Raw genomic sequence first — 14,322 nt, 5'->3', positions numbered from 1 at the left:
GAGTCGAGATGTATGTTTTTTCAGGAGATGAGACACATGCTGCAAGCCGATGCTATAATTTCCATATTCCGATCATCTTCACTTTGACAACCCAAACTTGTTCTCACTTTGGTTATTGATTTCATATTTCTTGCCGTTGTTTTTCTGTCGGGTTGTGTGTTTGGCTCCATCGGTCGTGTTTCAGCAAAAAATGTGTATGTCTGCCGTTTTACAGCGACTACAAAGCAGAGAAAATCGGCAGTTTCCTTGACCGCAGAAGTCATCTAAACTGTGCAACGCTCAGGGATTTAATTCCAGGATTTAGTATACACTTCAAATTTTATTTCCTGATATTTTTCTTGCATCAAACTTTAAAAAAAGAAATACTTCAGAATTAGCACTTTTAGAGACATACACCCAAAGAGGTTCTATATATAGAACCTCTTTGCATACACCCTTTTGCCAAAACACGTTTACAGGGATTGCTGCTGAGGGTTGAGTGCAGAATATCTGAATATTTATTGTATTAGATTACACCTCATGAATATGAAATAACCTACTAGGAGCTAGCTGTCGGCGCTCACTCGTTTTAGTACACATATGTGCTCTTGTTTTACATTAATTTAACGCTATCACTCACACCAAGCCATGAATAAAGAAGGTAGGTATGACGTTTATATTGTGGTCGATAACGCTAAAATTCAATATTCTCCGGCAAAATGTGTAAAAACTCGATGACAGATAAAAATTTGTGTGAAGACTGATACTGATAGCTGTAGACGGTCCCACATACTGCTTATTATGTTAGCAAAGTTGTGCGGTCATACTGCATTTTGCCCATTTTGCATACAGATTGCATCATCTCTGCCTCTACTGGCCTGGCTGGCTGGCCTGGCGCTGCAGCTTTGAGTTTGAGAAAAAAAAAATGATAATTGTAAATTAATAATAATAAAATGCACAAGATTTGAGATGTTGGCAAACAAACAGTGAAATGTTATAAGGCTATCTCAGTAACACTAACACTAGTGACTAGTGTAGTGTCAATGCACATCATCATGATCATCTTTGTCAGTGTTTGTGCATATTCTAATGTTAGTGATTAGTGTGATGGTTTAACTGAACTAGACCTAGTGTTCTATGTCTTATGAATATGATCGTAGTAAAGTTTAGTTGACTCGATGTATAAATGTTCGATGTTCTGTGTTGCTCTTGCAGTTGCACTTTGTTGTTTGTAATTAAAATAAAATTCAATACTTGACCGAGTATAAAGTTTACAGCTCTAAACGTTAGATGCTCAGCTGCAGCGACCCATAGGTTGGTGATGAAAGACTAGGAATGTAGTAGGACTAGAGTTGTCCATGCATAGTATGACTTTGCAATGCACTTCTTGATAATAGACCTGCAAACTGTTCATCCAGTTATGTACGTAGGTGTGGATGTGGGATATTCACTCAGTCCACACCAGGGACACTTACAACCTTGCTACCGGTACCTTGATTAAAATACAATCAAATTTGAACTAAGACCTATCTTTTTCAGCAACTTTATGAATGATATGTGACATATTAATGTGAGAGCTTGGTAACTTCGAATGTTTTATTATTATTATCGTTATTATTGTTATTGTTATATTATTATTATTATTATTATTATTATTATTATTATCATTATCATTATTATTATTATTATTATTATTATTATTATTATTATTATTATTATTATTATTATTATTATCATTATTATTATTTTTATTATTATCATTATTATTATCATTACCTCCGCCAAGGTAGGAGGAGGTTAAGTGATCATTGGCATTGGTTTATCTGTTTGCAAAATAACTCAAAAAGATCTATGCAAACAAATTTGAATGAAACTTGCAGGAAAAGTCGATAATGATACAAATAAGAGATGATTAATTTTTTTTTTTTTTTTGTAGTATTCTGGGAATTTTTATGGATTTTTGAAGGATTATTAAAAATCTTTTTGCAGATAGGGTCAATGAACTTGGGAGTTCAAGCTGTACATATTTGAGGTTTGCATACACGCTCTAATGCGCGTGCTCTGCTTGGGCGTGGCACGCATGGCTTGAAGCAGATGACGTAAACAAAAGCCTGCTTCTGTTATTGGGAAATGACAGTAGGGCAATTTTCAGCCTGCATACCTGGAGGAAATAAGTGAATGAGCTGCGTGGCAGAGGTCTGCACTCTACAAGTGTTTTCTAGTTATTATTATTATCATTATTATTATTATTATTACTACTACTATTTTAGTAGTAGTAGTAGTATCGTTGATTATTATTGTTTTTGTTTTGTTTTGTTTTGTTTTTTAGAGATGAATGGTGCTGCATTAATGTTGTTAATCATCATCATCACCATCATCATCAACTGTCTATCTGAAGCAATGAATATATGTTGAAATGGCAGTGGAAGTACATGTATCAAAGCATTGGCCCTCAGACTCCTTGGAGGATGTCTATGAGACTATTACTTACATTCATCTACACCTCCAAGACTTGTTCCCTCACATGCACCATTACCACTTTGTCCAAAATTTGCTGCTCACTGGATTTCATTGCTTTACATGGGCCAGTGGTCCATACCCTTTGGTTCTTGTATATATGTCATCAATGACAATTTTAAAACAAAAGAAAATAACTCCCCATTCTATGCAGTTTGATAATGCATATTCTTGGGATTTCACTGTAAATTCTGTGTGTACTTCAATGACTTTTTAGTTCCATGATTATCTGATGATAACTCACTTCTGCCTAATTATGTCATGGGATTCTGAAAAGAACCTATTCCATGATGCCATTCGAACCTACCTTGCTTTTATCGTAGAACCTCCAAGCAACAGCCAGTTGTTCTCATATGGAAGAGAGACACAGCTTACTTGATGACATTGCATTGTGTTTTTCTTTTTGCCTGTATCAAACCTGTAGGCAAATCAATGCATCGCTTTACCACTGTTGTGTCTGTTTTTTGTTTTTTCTGTAATTTATTCATTCTGTAGATGCAGTCAGGTACTTCACAGAGTACATGTCAACCAACCAAGATATCTCACCAGCTGTTGCTGCCATCAACACACTCATAGAGTTTCTCAAGATCAGTCAAGGTTGGTGCTCTTCAATTTTCTGACAGGTTGTTCAGTTGTTTCTTCTTTTTTTTTGGGGGGGGGGGATACAATGTCTCAATTTTTAAAAGAGCAGGTATCTATTAAATTCATTCAATTTGAGAAATATAGGGATATGCACAATCAATTTGTACTTAGAGAAGACTTTAAAAATCTGAAGACAAAATTGTGCAGCAAAAATACCTCCTTGCATATTAACCTCAAAAGCTATGGTGTATTAATAGTACCGTATTGTGTGTGTCAACCCAAAATTGAATGCTTACAGAAATATTACTAAGAGTGCGTAGGTTTGTCAGTGCTTAGATACCGATGAAGTGTCTATGAGAAAATAATGTCTTAGTTTTAGTCATTCCAAGATAACCAGTATAATGTTATTCTCCCTGCTTTCTGAAAGAATTAAGTCAAGTGCTCTTGCAATGTGCTGGAAAAGTGAAATTATGTTGGTATTTATATTTTCTTTGAAATGTTTTCCATATACAACATCATGAATTGTAGTAGTCTTCTTATCCAGCGATGACGGCACCAAAACTTTAAAAATTCATAACTTTTGACTGGATTATCTGATTTTCCTCAAACTTTCACTGATGACGTGTTCTAATGTTATTGCTGCGTTCACTCAACCAACATGTTTATTTGGGTTTCATTCCCTTAAGTCAATTTTTCTTGCCTTTTTGTGCCAGTCATAGTCATTTGCTAGTTGTCTGGTAAGCAAAAAGAAAAACAACAAAGCAAAATCTCCTACCCCTTCTGAGAAAAAATTTCTCTTTCCATCTGCTATTCATTCAGCCGAGACATTGGCAGGACTGAGGGATGGGCTGAAGAACTGTATAACGTGGCTGATGGAGACGGATAGTTCTGTGACGGCGATCTCATCCGGATGCGAGCTGTTCCTTAGATTCATCACGCTAGCTGCCCTGGATCAGCAGGTATGAGCGTCTCTCACTTTCTCCTGTTGCCATGGCGACTTTAGCAAGGCGACCTCCTTTGTGCTGACGTGTTGTAGTTTGTGTAGGGGAGGAGCATTTCAAATTGCTTCCCTGGGGGTGTTCAGATTCAGAGTCAGTCACACTTAGACTCAGGTTATTCATGGAGTTATAGACCTATCCTTTCCATTATGTCAAGTTTATGGGAAATATCCATTGGCTCAGGACTAAGCAGTTAGTTATCAAATGATGCAAACATAGATTTGGGAATGAAAGCTAATCTTCATTCTAATTGAAGCCTGACATCAAACAGTACTACAGAAGGACTTTGTGGTAATTTTCAGTTACACCTGTCCAAGTGATCATTTTAGTAGAGATCTGAGAAAAACAATTTGATATTTAATAAAACGTTCTGCCAAATATCAAATTTAATTTCTATCAGATATGAAGTTGATACCATGTATTATGTTGAATTTTTTTTCTCTCCGTCTTTCCCCTTCTCTAACCATTTTTCCTGCTTTCCTCATGATAATTGTCTTTTCCATGACTTGCATTCATTTCTTTTTCTGCATACTCAGGATTTCACAGAATGCAAGAATATCCTGGTTCAGAGAGGAAACTTATACTTGAAGAAGGTTGCAGGATCCAGAGACAAGATTGCCAAGCTTGGTCATCCATTCATCACAGACGGAGCAGTAAGTAAAGAGGACTCGTACAGATAGGCAGAGATAGACCCCATTTACAGTGAGTGAAAAGGCCGGGCTCAGCCCGGGCTCAGCCCGGCCTTCCTTTCACTGTAATCGCTCAAAAGGCCAAATGCGGTGCCAAAAACAGCCGTGTATTTGGCCAAGCTCTGGAGGTATTCTCGGCTCAGGCTCGGCCTGGGCTTGGTCTGGCTTATTCTCACTGTAAACAGAAACTGGGCCAATTGCGGTACCAAATTGCAACCGGTGCGCTCCCAATAACAATCCTTTGATTACAAGCAGAGAGCCACTACAACAAAATATTGAAAGGTTTGAATTAAAAGCCCGGGCCACGCCCTCCACTGTAAACGGATAGAATTGCGGGGCCAAGTACCGTAATTTAGGCCAGGCTCAGCCTAGGCTCGGCCCAGTCCTGCACTGGAAAAGGGGTCTAAGAGGTAGACATAGAGGTAGATTTCATTTGCTTTATTTGATAATATTGTACATTATTTTCATGATTTCATAACAATATAATGCATTTCATTTCAGTTCATTACAGTATATTTTAATTAATTGCGAAACTAAATGTGATCAAACAGAATGGAATACCGAAAGATTAAGCAGAAAGATGGTGAGGATGAATACAAGGGGGAGCAATAAAGGGAAAATAGTCCCATGTTTCTGCATTAGTTGTCAGGATTTACATGAAATTAGGTCATCAATAGAGATGAACAGAGAGAAGGAACAAAATCACTTTCTTTTAGTGAAAGTGATAAACTAACCAAACTTTGCAAGTGATTAATGTTTACTCTAAGTAAGTAATTGATTTCTATATTCCTTCCCCTACCAGCAAAGTACTACTGATCATAACTTAACCTTTCACGGTTTCTGCCATGTGTTGCAAACCTTCATGGCCTACCATGATTTCTTTGAGCTACAGTCAGTTAGAGCTAGCAGGAGAAACAAAATAAATGTGAAATAAAGAAAGAATTTGTACAGATATAGAAAGTGATCCATGAGAGTACATGGATCTCCTAATGATGATGTACAATTTGTTTTTAATGATACTTCTCACCCATTCGATGTGTTTTTGTTCTGTTCCCCCACCCCCGTTTTATTCTTCCCTTGTAGAATGTTTTAACACATTCTTACTCGAGGGTAGTGTTGAAAGTTTTATCTGAGGCAGCAAAGGCAAAGAAGAGGTTCAATGTTTATGTCACAGAGTCCTGTCCAGACAAATCAGGGTAAGTGCAAATATTCAAATTCATGAAATTCTTCCGTCGAGATGTTTTCATTGCAACTGATTGCCAAATTGGCCTACATCGACTTAAATAAGCACTGAATTGATCAGTGTTTTTATAGTAGTAGCCATGATAAAAAATCATGGGTGTACATACTCAGTTGCAATGAAAACATCTCAATGGAAGAATTTCATGAATTTGAATACTTACGCAGTACTCACTGCATGCTGTAAGGATTAGAACCAACACTTGCTGTCCGGCGAAAGCTCGGTGGTCTAGTGGAGATGACGCCTGTTCGGTGACCAAGAGGTCGTAGGTTCGAATCCTACTCGAGTATGTACGTCCATGATTTTTTTTGTCATGGCTACTACTAAAACGCTGATCAATTCAGTGCTTATTTACGTCGATGTAGGGCAATTTGGCAATCAATTGCAAGTGCGAATATTGTTACACTCCAGGGACTCATGGTTCAAAAGAACCCTGATATAACAAAATCTTGTCAATAGAGTAGTCTCATTGGAACCACAGTATATATTTTTGTTTATTCAGTTGTTTTGCTTCCCTGGTTCTGCGTAATCTTAATGCTACAAACAGAATTCTTTGTAACAAAGAACATATTGTCTTCTCCAGTTCTCTAATAGACCAACTTGCTTGATTGTGTGAAATGTTTGGATTCTTGAGATTTGCTTTCTTTTAAATGCATTCAAAGTTTCTTAGACATGGATCAATACATAGTTTTATCATGAATGGAATCAATGTCATCAAAGACATTCTTGGCCAGGCAGTGTTGGAAGTATTTCCAAGATTTGTGCTGCCAGCATATTTGAGACCAGGATCATAATTTAATTGTAATTCCATCCTCCATACATAATGTAAACTATTATCATAGCTGATTTATCATACTACTGTGGCACAAATACTGTAATGGAAAGTTTGAAGTTTGCAAAAACTCTGAGAGAAATTGTAAATTTGTTTCACGCACACAAAATCAGTCAATTTTTGTTTGACACCCCCAGCCTGAAGATGGCCAAGGAACTCCAGGATCTTGGAATTCCCACAGTGATTATTCTTGATTCAGCAGCAGGGTAAGTGTTTTATACTTTTGAATCTTAGCAATGAATATTGTCTGGTGTTTGTTTTTGTTTTTGTTTTGTTTTGTTTTTTGTAAATTGCAGTCAAATTTTCATTGCATGTTAGGAACATCTCCTCAAACCAATGACAAGAACCACTTCCCACACCTACCCCTGAATGTTATCAGCTTACTGTTCAGGCATACTTAATTCTAGTAGCAAGTTTCATGGAATTCCACCAAATACAGCCTAGGTTCATCACATGAATATCAATGTTTCTGACCATAATGGTTATAAAACTGCTTGCCATCTGTTATTTAGCATGAGAGATGCCCAAGATTGGGTGCGTGAGATAAGTGGTCCTTTTGTGTATCCCCTTCATACCAGATTCACCAGCATAAATTCCTTTCTCTGCAGGTACCTAATGGAAAGGGTAGACCTTGTTATAATGGGAGCTGAAGGGATCGTCGAAAGTGGAGGCATCATCAATAAGGTTTGTCAGACATCAATATTTTTCTCCTCTTTCCATGTTTTCCCCGATTGTTCCAATCATTGCTGTCATCTGAGGTGTTACAATATACTCGTGAAATATTAGTGAGGTTATCACGAACTTCATTTTCATTCTTATATCATGTTTTGTATTTTTCCTGAAAACTGTTTTTTCTGAAGACTGCAGAACAGAGTCCTTATGTTCTGTTTAGTACAACTGAATTTGTCCATTTCTTTCCTACATATTGCCACAACAATCACGAGAAGTTTAAAATCTTTTTTTTAAAACATGATTCCATTCAGATATGATTGAAACACTCATATTGTGTTATGCATATTGTATAATGGCATTCAATTATGTTTCAGTAAATACGGTTTGATGCAAAATTTTTCATGAGAAAATAGAATTTTCAGAACAATTACAGGCTATAAATGTGAATGATAACTCTCTCTCTATCTCTCTCTCTCTCTCTCTCTCTCTCTCTCTTTCTCTATGGAAGTGTAGTTCATGAAATAAGCGACAAAATTATTGCAAAAAAAAGAAGAAAAGAATGCTTTTTGAATTAAGACAAGGACCAACAAGGTACAGGCTTTGGAGAAAGGCAAGTAATGGATACTAGCAACTACACTGTACATGCCAAGATGGTGGCGTTAGTGGAGATGCAGCTCACTCTCGGGTATTTACAATGTAGTGCAACATGCACGAGGCGAATTGTAAATACCCTCGAGTGCGCTACGCCTCCACTAACGCACTCTATCCTGTGCATCATTTGTATACTATTCATTATTCATCACTACTGTTCTAAAATGTTAGAGGCACTCAATGATTATTACCTCCGCGAAGGGAGGAGGTTATGTTTTCGTTGCCGTTGGTTTGTTTGTTTGTTTGTCCGTGTGCAAAATAACTAAAAATATTTAACTGATTTCAATGAAACTTACAGGAAAGGTTGAGAATGACACAAGTAACAGATGATTAAATTTTGGCAGTGATCCGAGAACTTTTTAGGAATTTATGAAGGATTTTTTATATTTTGGCAGGTAGGGTCAATGAACTTGGGAGTTCAAGCTGCACATTTTTGAGGTTTTCATACTCGCATTAAAGTGCGTGCTCCACTTTCTGCTAGGGCAAGGCGCGCCATGCAGCTGAGGGTTTATGACATAAAAAAGGCTTCTATATTGGCAAATCAGGCGATTTTCAGCATGTATACCTATGGATGGAAATCACTGATCTCTATGGAAGAGCCCAAAGAGCTTTTACCCAGTGGTCGAGAGGAGAAAAATCTCTTTGGGAAGAGCAAGATCATCGGTGGAAAGTAGCTGCTAGGCGGAGGTCTGCGCTCTCAGAGTGCTTTTCTAGTTAGATAATATGTTCAGTTGGGGATTTTTTTTCTGTCCTGAAGAACACAAGTTTGCAGTGCTGCCACATTGCAATGTTTATTTTGTTGCTTTGTGCTTCATCAATAGATTGGCACATATCAGATAGCCACCTGCGCCAAAGTTGCAAACAAGCCAGTCTACGTGGTGGCGGAGAGTTTCAAGTTTGTGCGGATGATCTACCCACTGAACCAACAGGATGTACCAGACGAGTACAAGGTACAGTGACCAGGAAAATTGTATTTTAGTGCAGAAGCCGGAGTGATGCGAAGGTGTTGGGGCATAGATGAGTGAAATGTGAAATGAACGGAAGATGTTTGGGCAAAGATGAATGAGGAACGTCACAAGTTTACAACGAAAAAGGGCATGAATTTGAACTATAGATTTTATATCGGTAATGCTGTTCTTCTTCTAAGCTGATGATGTATTCTGTATCAGCTGTCACCAGCAAATCATTGCCTTACCACCCCAAATCTTTGGGTGTAGTAGATGTCCACCGTAATTGTGCATCATCTCCACCTTCAGGAGGATTTTTTTATGCTTGTCCCATCCTCCCACCTAAATGTTTTCATCTCTGTAATTTCATGCTAGACTTTATCGAAGGAATCCATGTAGTTGGATGAGGGCATTCCACTCACATCTAGAGGCAAGGGACCATGCCTTCATGGTACAGTGCACTCCCATTATAACAAACACGATAATAACAAAATTCCAGTCACAATGAAATAAAAATTCAGGCTACAAAATTATTCTCCCTCTCTTCATTATTGTTTATTTGTATGGTCATAACGAAATTTTAAGATAATAAAAGAAGATTGCAGGTCCCAAGGACTCCGTTATAACGGGAGTCCACTGTATTGGATGTTGCAGTCTATTGAAATGAACTCAAAGTAGAGTGGGATGATAATGTATGATGATGTATGTATGATAATGTAATGTATGATTAGGTTAAAGGGCTGGTATGCAAGTGTAGTATTGGTGGAGATAAGAAATAAGGTATCAAGAAACATGTGAAATAGTATAGAGCATACCATTCTAAGAGGAATTCAAAGTTTATTTGATGAAAATCGGTTTTTGAATGGCCAATACATTCAAAGACAAAGTAAAACAAAGATGTCGGAATAAAAGATGGGTCCCACCTATCTTAAGTATTGCTCTGTTTTGGGTATCTCAGTCATTTCAAAACCAATTTTCATCTAATAAATTAATTTCTCTTGGAATTGCATGCTCCTTCATATTTCATAACAGGTTTCTCATTATCTCCCCCAAAAAGGTTTAGAAACGAGTCAGGCCTCAACCAAAACTATACTATCCCTTTAAATAGTTGTTGGTAGAGGAGTGTAAATGTGATCTCATGCTCTTGACCTGCAATCAACGAGTCACAAGTTTATAGAAAATGACTTACGAGATGATTTACATACGTCATACCTCCCATATTGTTTTTGGTTCACTGGGAGTAGACGAGTTGACAGAATTCCTCGATTTACAAATGTATTTGTAACTGAGAGTGTGCTAGCTCAGTTTTATCCTCCTGGTCAGTTACGTGTGTGATAACATGCAATACATGTATCAGTAAGTCTGGTGTTTAAAATCTGTGTTTGTATGTTACCTCTTCTGTTCAGTTTCTCTTTCTTCTTTCTGTCCTTGTCTCTTCAGTATCCAGCATCAAAGATGAAGAACAACGCAGACCTGAACCACGAGCACCCACTCATTGACTACACTCCCCCAGCATTCATCACTCTGCTCTTTACCGACCTCGGTGTCCTAACCCCCTCCGGTATCAGCGACGAACTCATCAAGCTCTACTTATGAAAGTCAAAGGCTGAAGATGGACAGGGACTTCCCAAACCACTATTATGACGACTATCTGTGAGTTTTGGCATCTACCCCAAGGTCGGAGGTTTGGAGGTTCGCGAGCAGAAGTTGATCCATACTTTGGCCTTAGTGAACTATGGAGATGAGAAAAGTACAAACTGCTCAATAATTTTGATCCTTTCGGTTGAAGTCTGCATACCACCAGTAACTGATGGATGGAAAGTCAGCAGTTGAAGACATGGACCGTCATATAACCTCTGCCAAGGGAGGAGGCTGTGTTTTCATTGGTATTGGTTTGTTGGTTTGTTTGTCCGTGTGCAAAGTAACTCAAAAATTTGTGAACGGATTTGGAAGAAACTCACAGGGAAGCTACAAGTTGAAGTAACAATTATCAAATTTTGGTAGTGATCCAGGAATTTTTATGAATTTTATGAAGGATTTTCAATACATATATTGTGGCAGGTAGGGTCAATGAACTTGGGAGTTCAAGCTGCGTGAATTTGAGGTTTGCATATGCACACTAAAGTGAGTGCTCTAGTTTAGCTAGGGCTAGGGTGAGGCACCGCGCAGCTGAACGTTGGTGACATAATAAAAGGCTTCTGTATGGGGAGAGTGGGCTATTTTCAGCATGCATGTGTGAGTGGATATCTCTGGAAGAACAAAATAGTGGTGGAAAAACCTGCTTGGCAGAGGTCTGCGCTCAGAGAGTGCTTTTCTAGTTTTCATAATATGCCTTGTTATGCAGCACTTGGTATGTATCTTCCAAAGACTATTGGAAACTGATATGGCAGTGCCTCTCACAGTAGAATCATTGTGCTAGTCTTATAATAGTCATAGAACAAGCTTTATCACTTGGGAAAGATTTAACTAAATTTGTAAGACAGAACTTTAATTTGTCACAATACCTCCATCAGAGCCATGGAGCTGTGCTTTAATTAGAACCTCCTGGCATACTTACTCATTGTACAGGTGACTGTGTTGCAATGACAAACTGGGAAATGCAAAATATCATTACAATGGATAATCTTCTGCATAAATATACAAGGTATGAATGTGGACTGGGTTAGGTACTGTTGCCTCAAGTAAAGCCCTAACTGTAAATGGAACAATCTTGTTTGTGTATTCATGTGTGAAAGGTAAGATGTATACAGTTGATTCTGTATGAGTCAAATTTGCCTCATTTCCAAGTGCATTTTAAGACCAAACTGTGAAAAATGTGCTCATTACATTGTGTTAAGTGGAAAGATTGGCAAAGTTGAAGCTTATTCTCAAAACCCTTTGGAATCGCATCTGCCTCTGATGAAGTTGACTGTAGTAGATAAATTCACATTTAGATCAACTGACTGCACTACATACAATTGGGAGTGAAACATACACTCTCGTAGAGTACACACCCAGTGTGTGCTGTAAGCATATGAAATATGAAACATTTGTTTGTTTGTTTGTTTGTTTGTTTGTTTGTTTGTTTGTTTGTTTGGGCACAACGTGTATATGCATGTCCATTAGTGCTGAATCCACATTCATGTATCATGAATTGATTAATCCCTCAATGATGAAAATGATAATCAGGTTAACCGTGACTGCTTTGCCATTATATAATCCTCTCTTAACAAGATTGTGAAACACTTATACCCAAATACGATTACCGTACTCTGTATAGAGTTGTGGAGGGCGTGCCATAGACACAGATGTTTAGACATATGCACAAGGAAAGTCTTTACGTAACAATAAAATCCCGAGCTGTATCTGTATTCATTACAATGGGATTTGCCTGCAAGTGCTGCTGCGATGCAAGTTGCATCACTGGCCCAAATCAGCACTAATTCAGTTATCAGAGAGCAAGTAACAGAACTGTGTATGTACACTTCAATGAAAAATTTACCACCATTTGCCACCTGTGACAAGTCACCAGATACAATTGATGAAACCTGACCCAGCGATATTTCCTACATCAAAATGCTTCAACTGATCATCAGTGGAAACTGAATATGAATTGTCCTTCTACAGTATGTGAGATCCCATGGGAGAGATAGTGCAGCACACCTTTTACAGAATTGTGGATAATACTAATTCCCCACTGACTATACTATACTGTAGTCCCAACTCCCAAGTGTAGTTGTTTCTGCTGCATTGATGGAAATCACTTCTTGCATCGTACACCTTACCATGGAAGGTATTTGCAAGTTATCTTGTAAATTGATTGAATAAACTCATGTCTGTTGAGAGTTGCTTGCACCTTGTTCGTTTTTCGTGTACAAACTCACACATAAATTCGTCGGTTGAGAATGATAAGGGCGTTAAAACCCATAGCGTTCACGACCACTTAACGCCCTTCTCATTCTCAACAGACGAATTGTACATGCACTTCCTGCAACATAAGTCAACAAATGTTCACCTGTATGTCTACAATGCTGATATTTGCAATCTGCATCTTAAGATATAACACTTGAAAAAAAAATTATTGCATCACCCATGGAATTCTACTCCTGATTAGTTTATCTCTCTCACAAAGTGTATAGAGTTTGTATATTTTACGTTGAGACTTCATAAACAACACACAATGATCAATCACTCAAATTTATCACGTGTAAATTACCTTCCTGCCAATAAGCATTCTGTGAAAATGTTTATAACTTTAATTGCTGAGCCCTGAAAAAAAGAAAGAGAAAAGGTCAAAGGTCATGCATTATACTGAGCTAAAAGTAATTAATTGGCATAAGCAGCCTCCAAATGTACAAACTTCAACCCACTGTTTTGTGGCATTGATCTGTACGAGAGTGCGCATGGGTCTAGGGCAATTACCCCGGACCTTTCCCCTGACCCTGACCCTAACCCTAATCCTAATCCTGAACCTAATCCTAACCCTAGCCCAAACCCTATACCCTAAACCTATCCCTAATCTTTACTCTAACCTTATCACTAACCAGTATTTAGCTGGGGTAATACGCTGATACGAGTGTGCATGCTTGTTATAATGTGCAGTTCTTGGATCTTGGATGAGTAGACCTCCAAAACATCTCCTGTGGAGTTTTAAGTGGAGGTTGCGTAGTTGAGTTTTGGGGGGTTGAGATGAGGCCAGATACATCATCACACTACATGGTAGGCTCATTTCTTTTGTAAATATATTTTCCACGAAGTGAATTTATTCACAGGATTGAAATAAAAACAGTCAATGAAACGACGTTCAGTCGTTTGAGTATGACTGGCTAGATCTCTTCACTTCCCTCCGCATACATTGTATGTTTATATATAAATGTACATGTACAATGTCAAATCCACACAAACCATTTTCGGTTTTTTAATGCAGCCTTATGTGTAACATACATCATTCGGCTGCCACAGACGGTTCTCAAGTTGCTGTAGTGCTTTCATTACACGGGTGATCTAGCAAGTAAAGTATTTCTGCAATATCACAAGGCATGATCATAGGAAATGCTATTGACCAGAAAAGGAGCAGTAATTAAAACACTTCTTATTTTGAGGGTCAGAAGTGTTTTCACTTACAAATTTAAGCCTACTGTGTATCGCAGGCCAGTGAGATCAGCCCGAAATCAATTACATGAATGAAAGGGCTATATCAATATTTGATTGCTCGGTGAATAACCTAAATGTACTG

At 37.9% G+C, this 14,322-nt stretch overlaps 1 protein-coding gene across 1 annotated transcript; it reads left to right on the top strand.

Moving 5' to 3' along the window:
• The first annotated feature begins 551 nt into the window (after window positions 1–551).
• Window positions 552–12,931, top strand: LOC140227536 (translation initiation factor eIF2B subunit alpha-like). The gene is made up of 9 exons (XM_072307941.1): window positions 552–640; window positions 2,992–3,093; window positions 3,898–4,037; window positions 4,613–4,729; window positions 5,849–5,961; window positions 6,975–7,043; window positions 7,446–7,521; window positions 8,982–9,110; window positions 10,548–12,931. The coding sequence occupies exons 1-9, from the start codon at window positions 628–630 to the stop codon at window positions 10,701–10,703; spliced, it is 915 nt and encodes a 304-aa protein (XP_072164042.1). The 5' UTR covers window positions 552–627; the 3' UTR covers window positions 10,704–12,931.
• Window positions 12,932–14,322: the final 1,391 nt, after the last annotated feature.

The sequence above is a fragment of the Diadema setosum genome, chromosome 4, assembly GCF_964275005.1.
Source record: "Diadema setosum chromosome 4, eeDiaSeto1, whole genome shotgun sequence".
NCBI classification, from domain to species: Eukaryota; Metazoa; Echinodermata; class Echinoidea; order Diadematoida; family Diadematidae; genus Diadema; species Diadema setosum.
The sequence above is the reverse complement of the archived record's forward strand: the minus strand, read 5'-3'. Positions and strand labels throughout refer to the sequence as shown.

Bases quoted from the DNA above. Each gene is read 5' to 3' on its own strand.
- LOC140227536 (XM_072307941.1), top strand. The intron at 7,522-8,981 runs GTTTGTCAGACA...CTTCATCAATAG, and splicing joins GTGGAGGCATCATCAATAAG to ATTGGCACATATCAGATAGC. The intron at 9,111-10,547 runs GTACAGTGACCA...TTGTCTCTTCAG, and splicing joins ATGTACCAGACGAGTACAAG to TATCCAGCATCAAAGATGAA.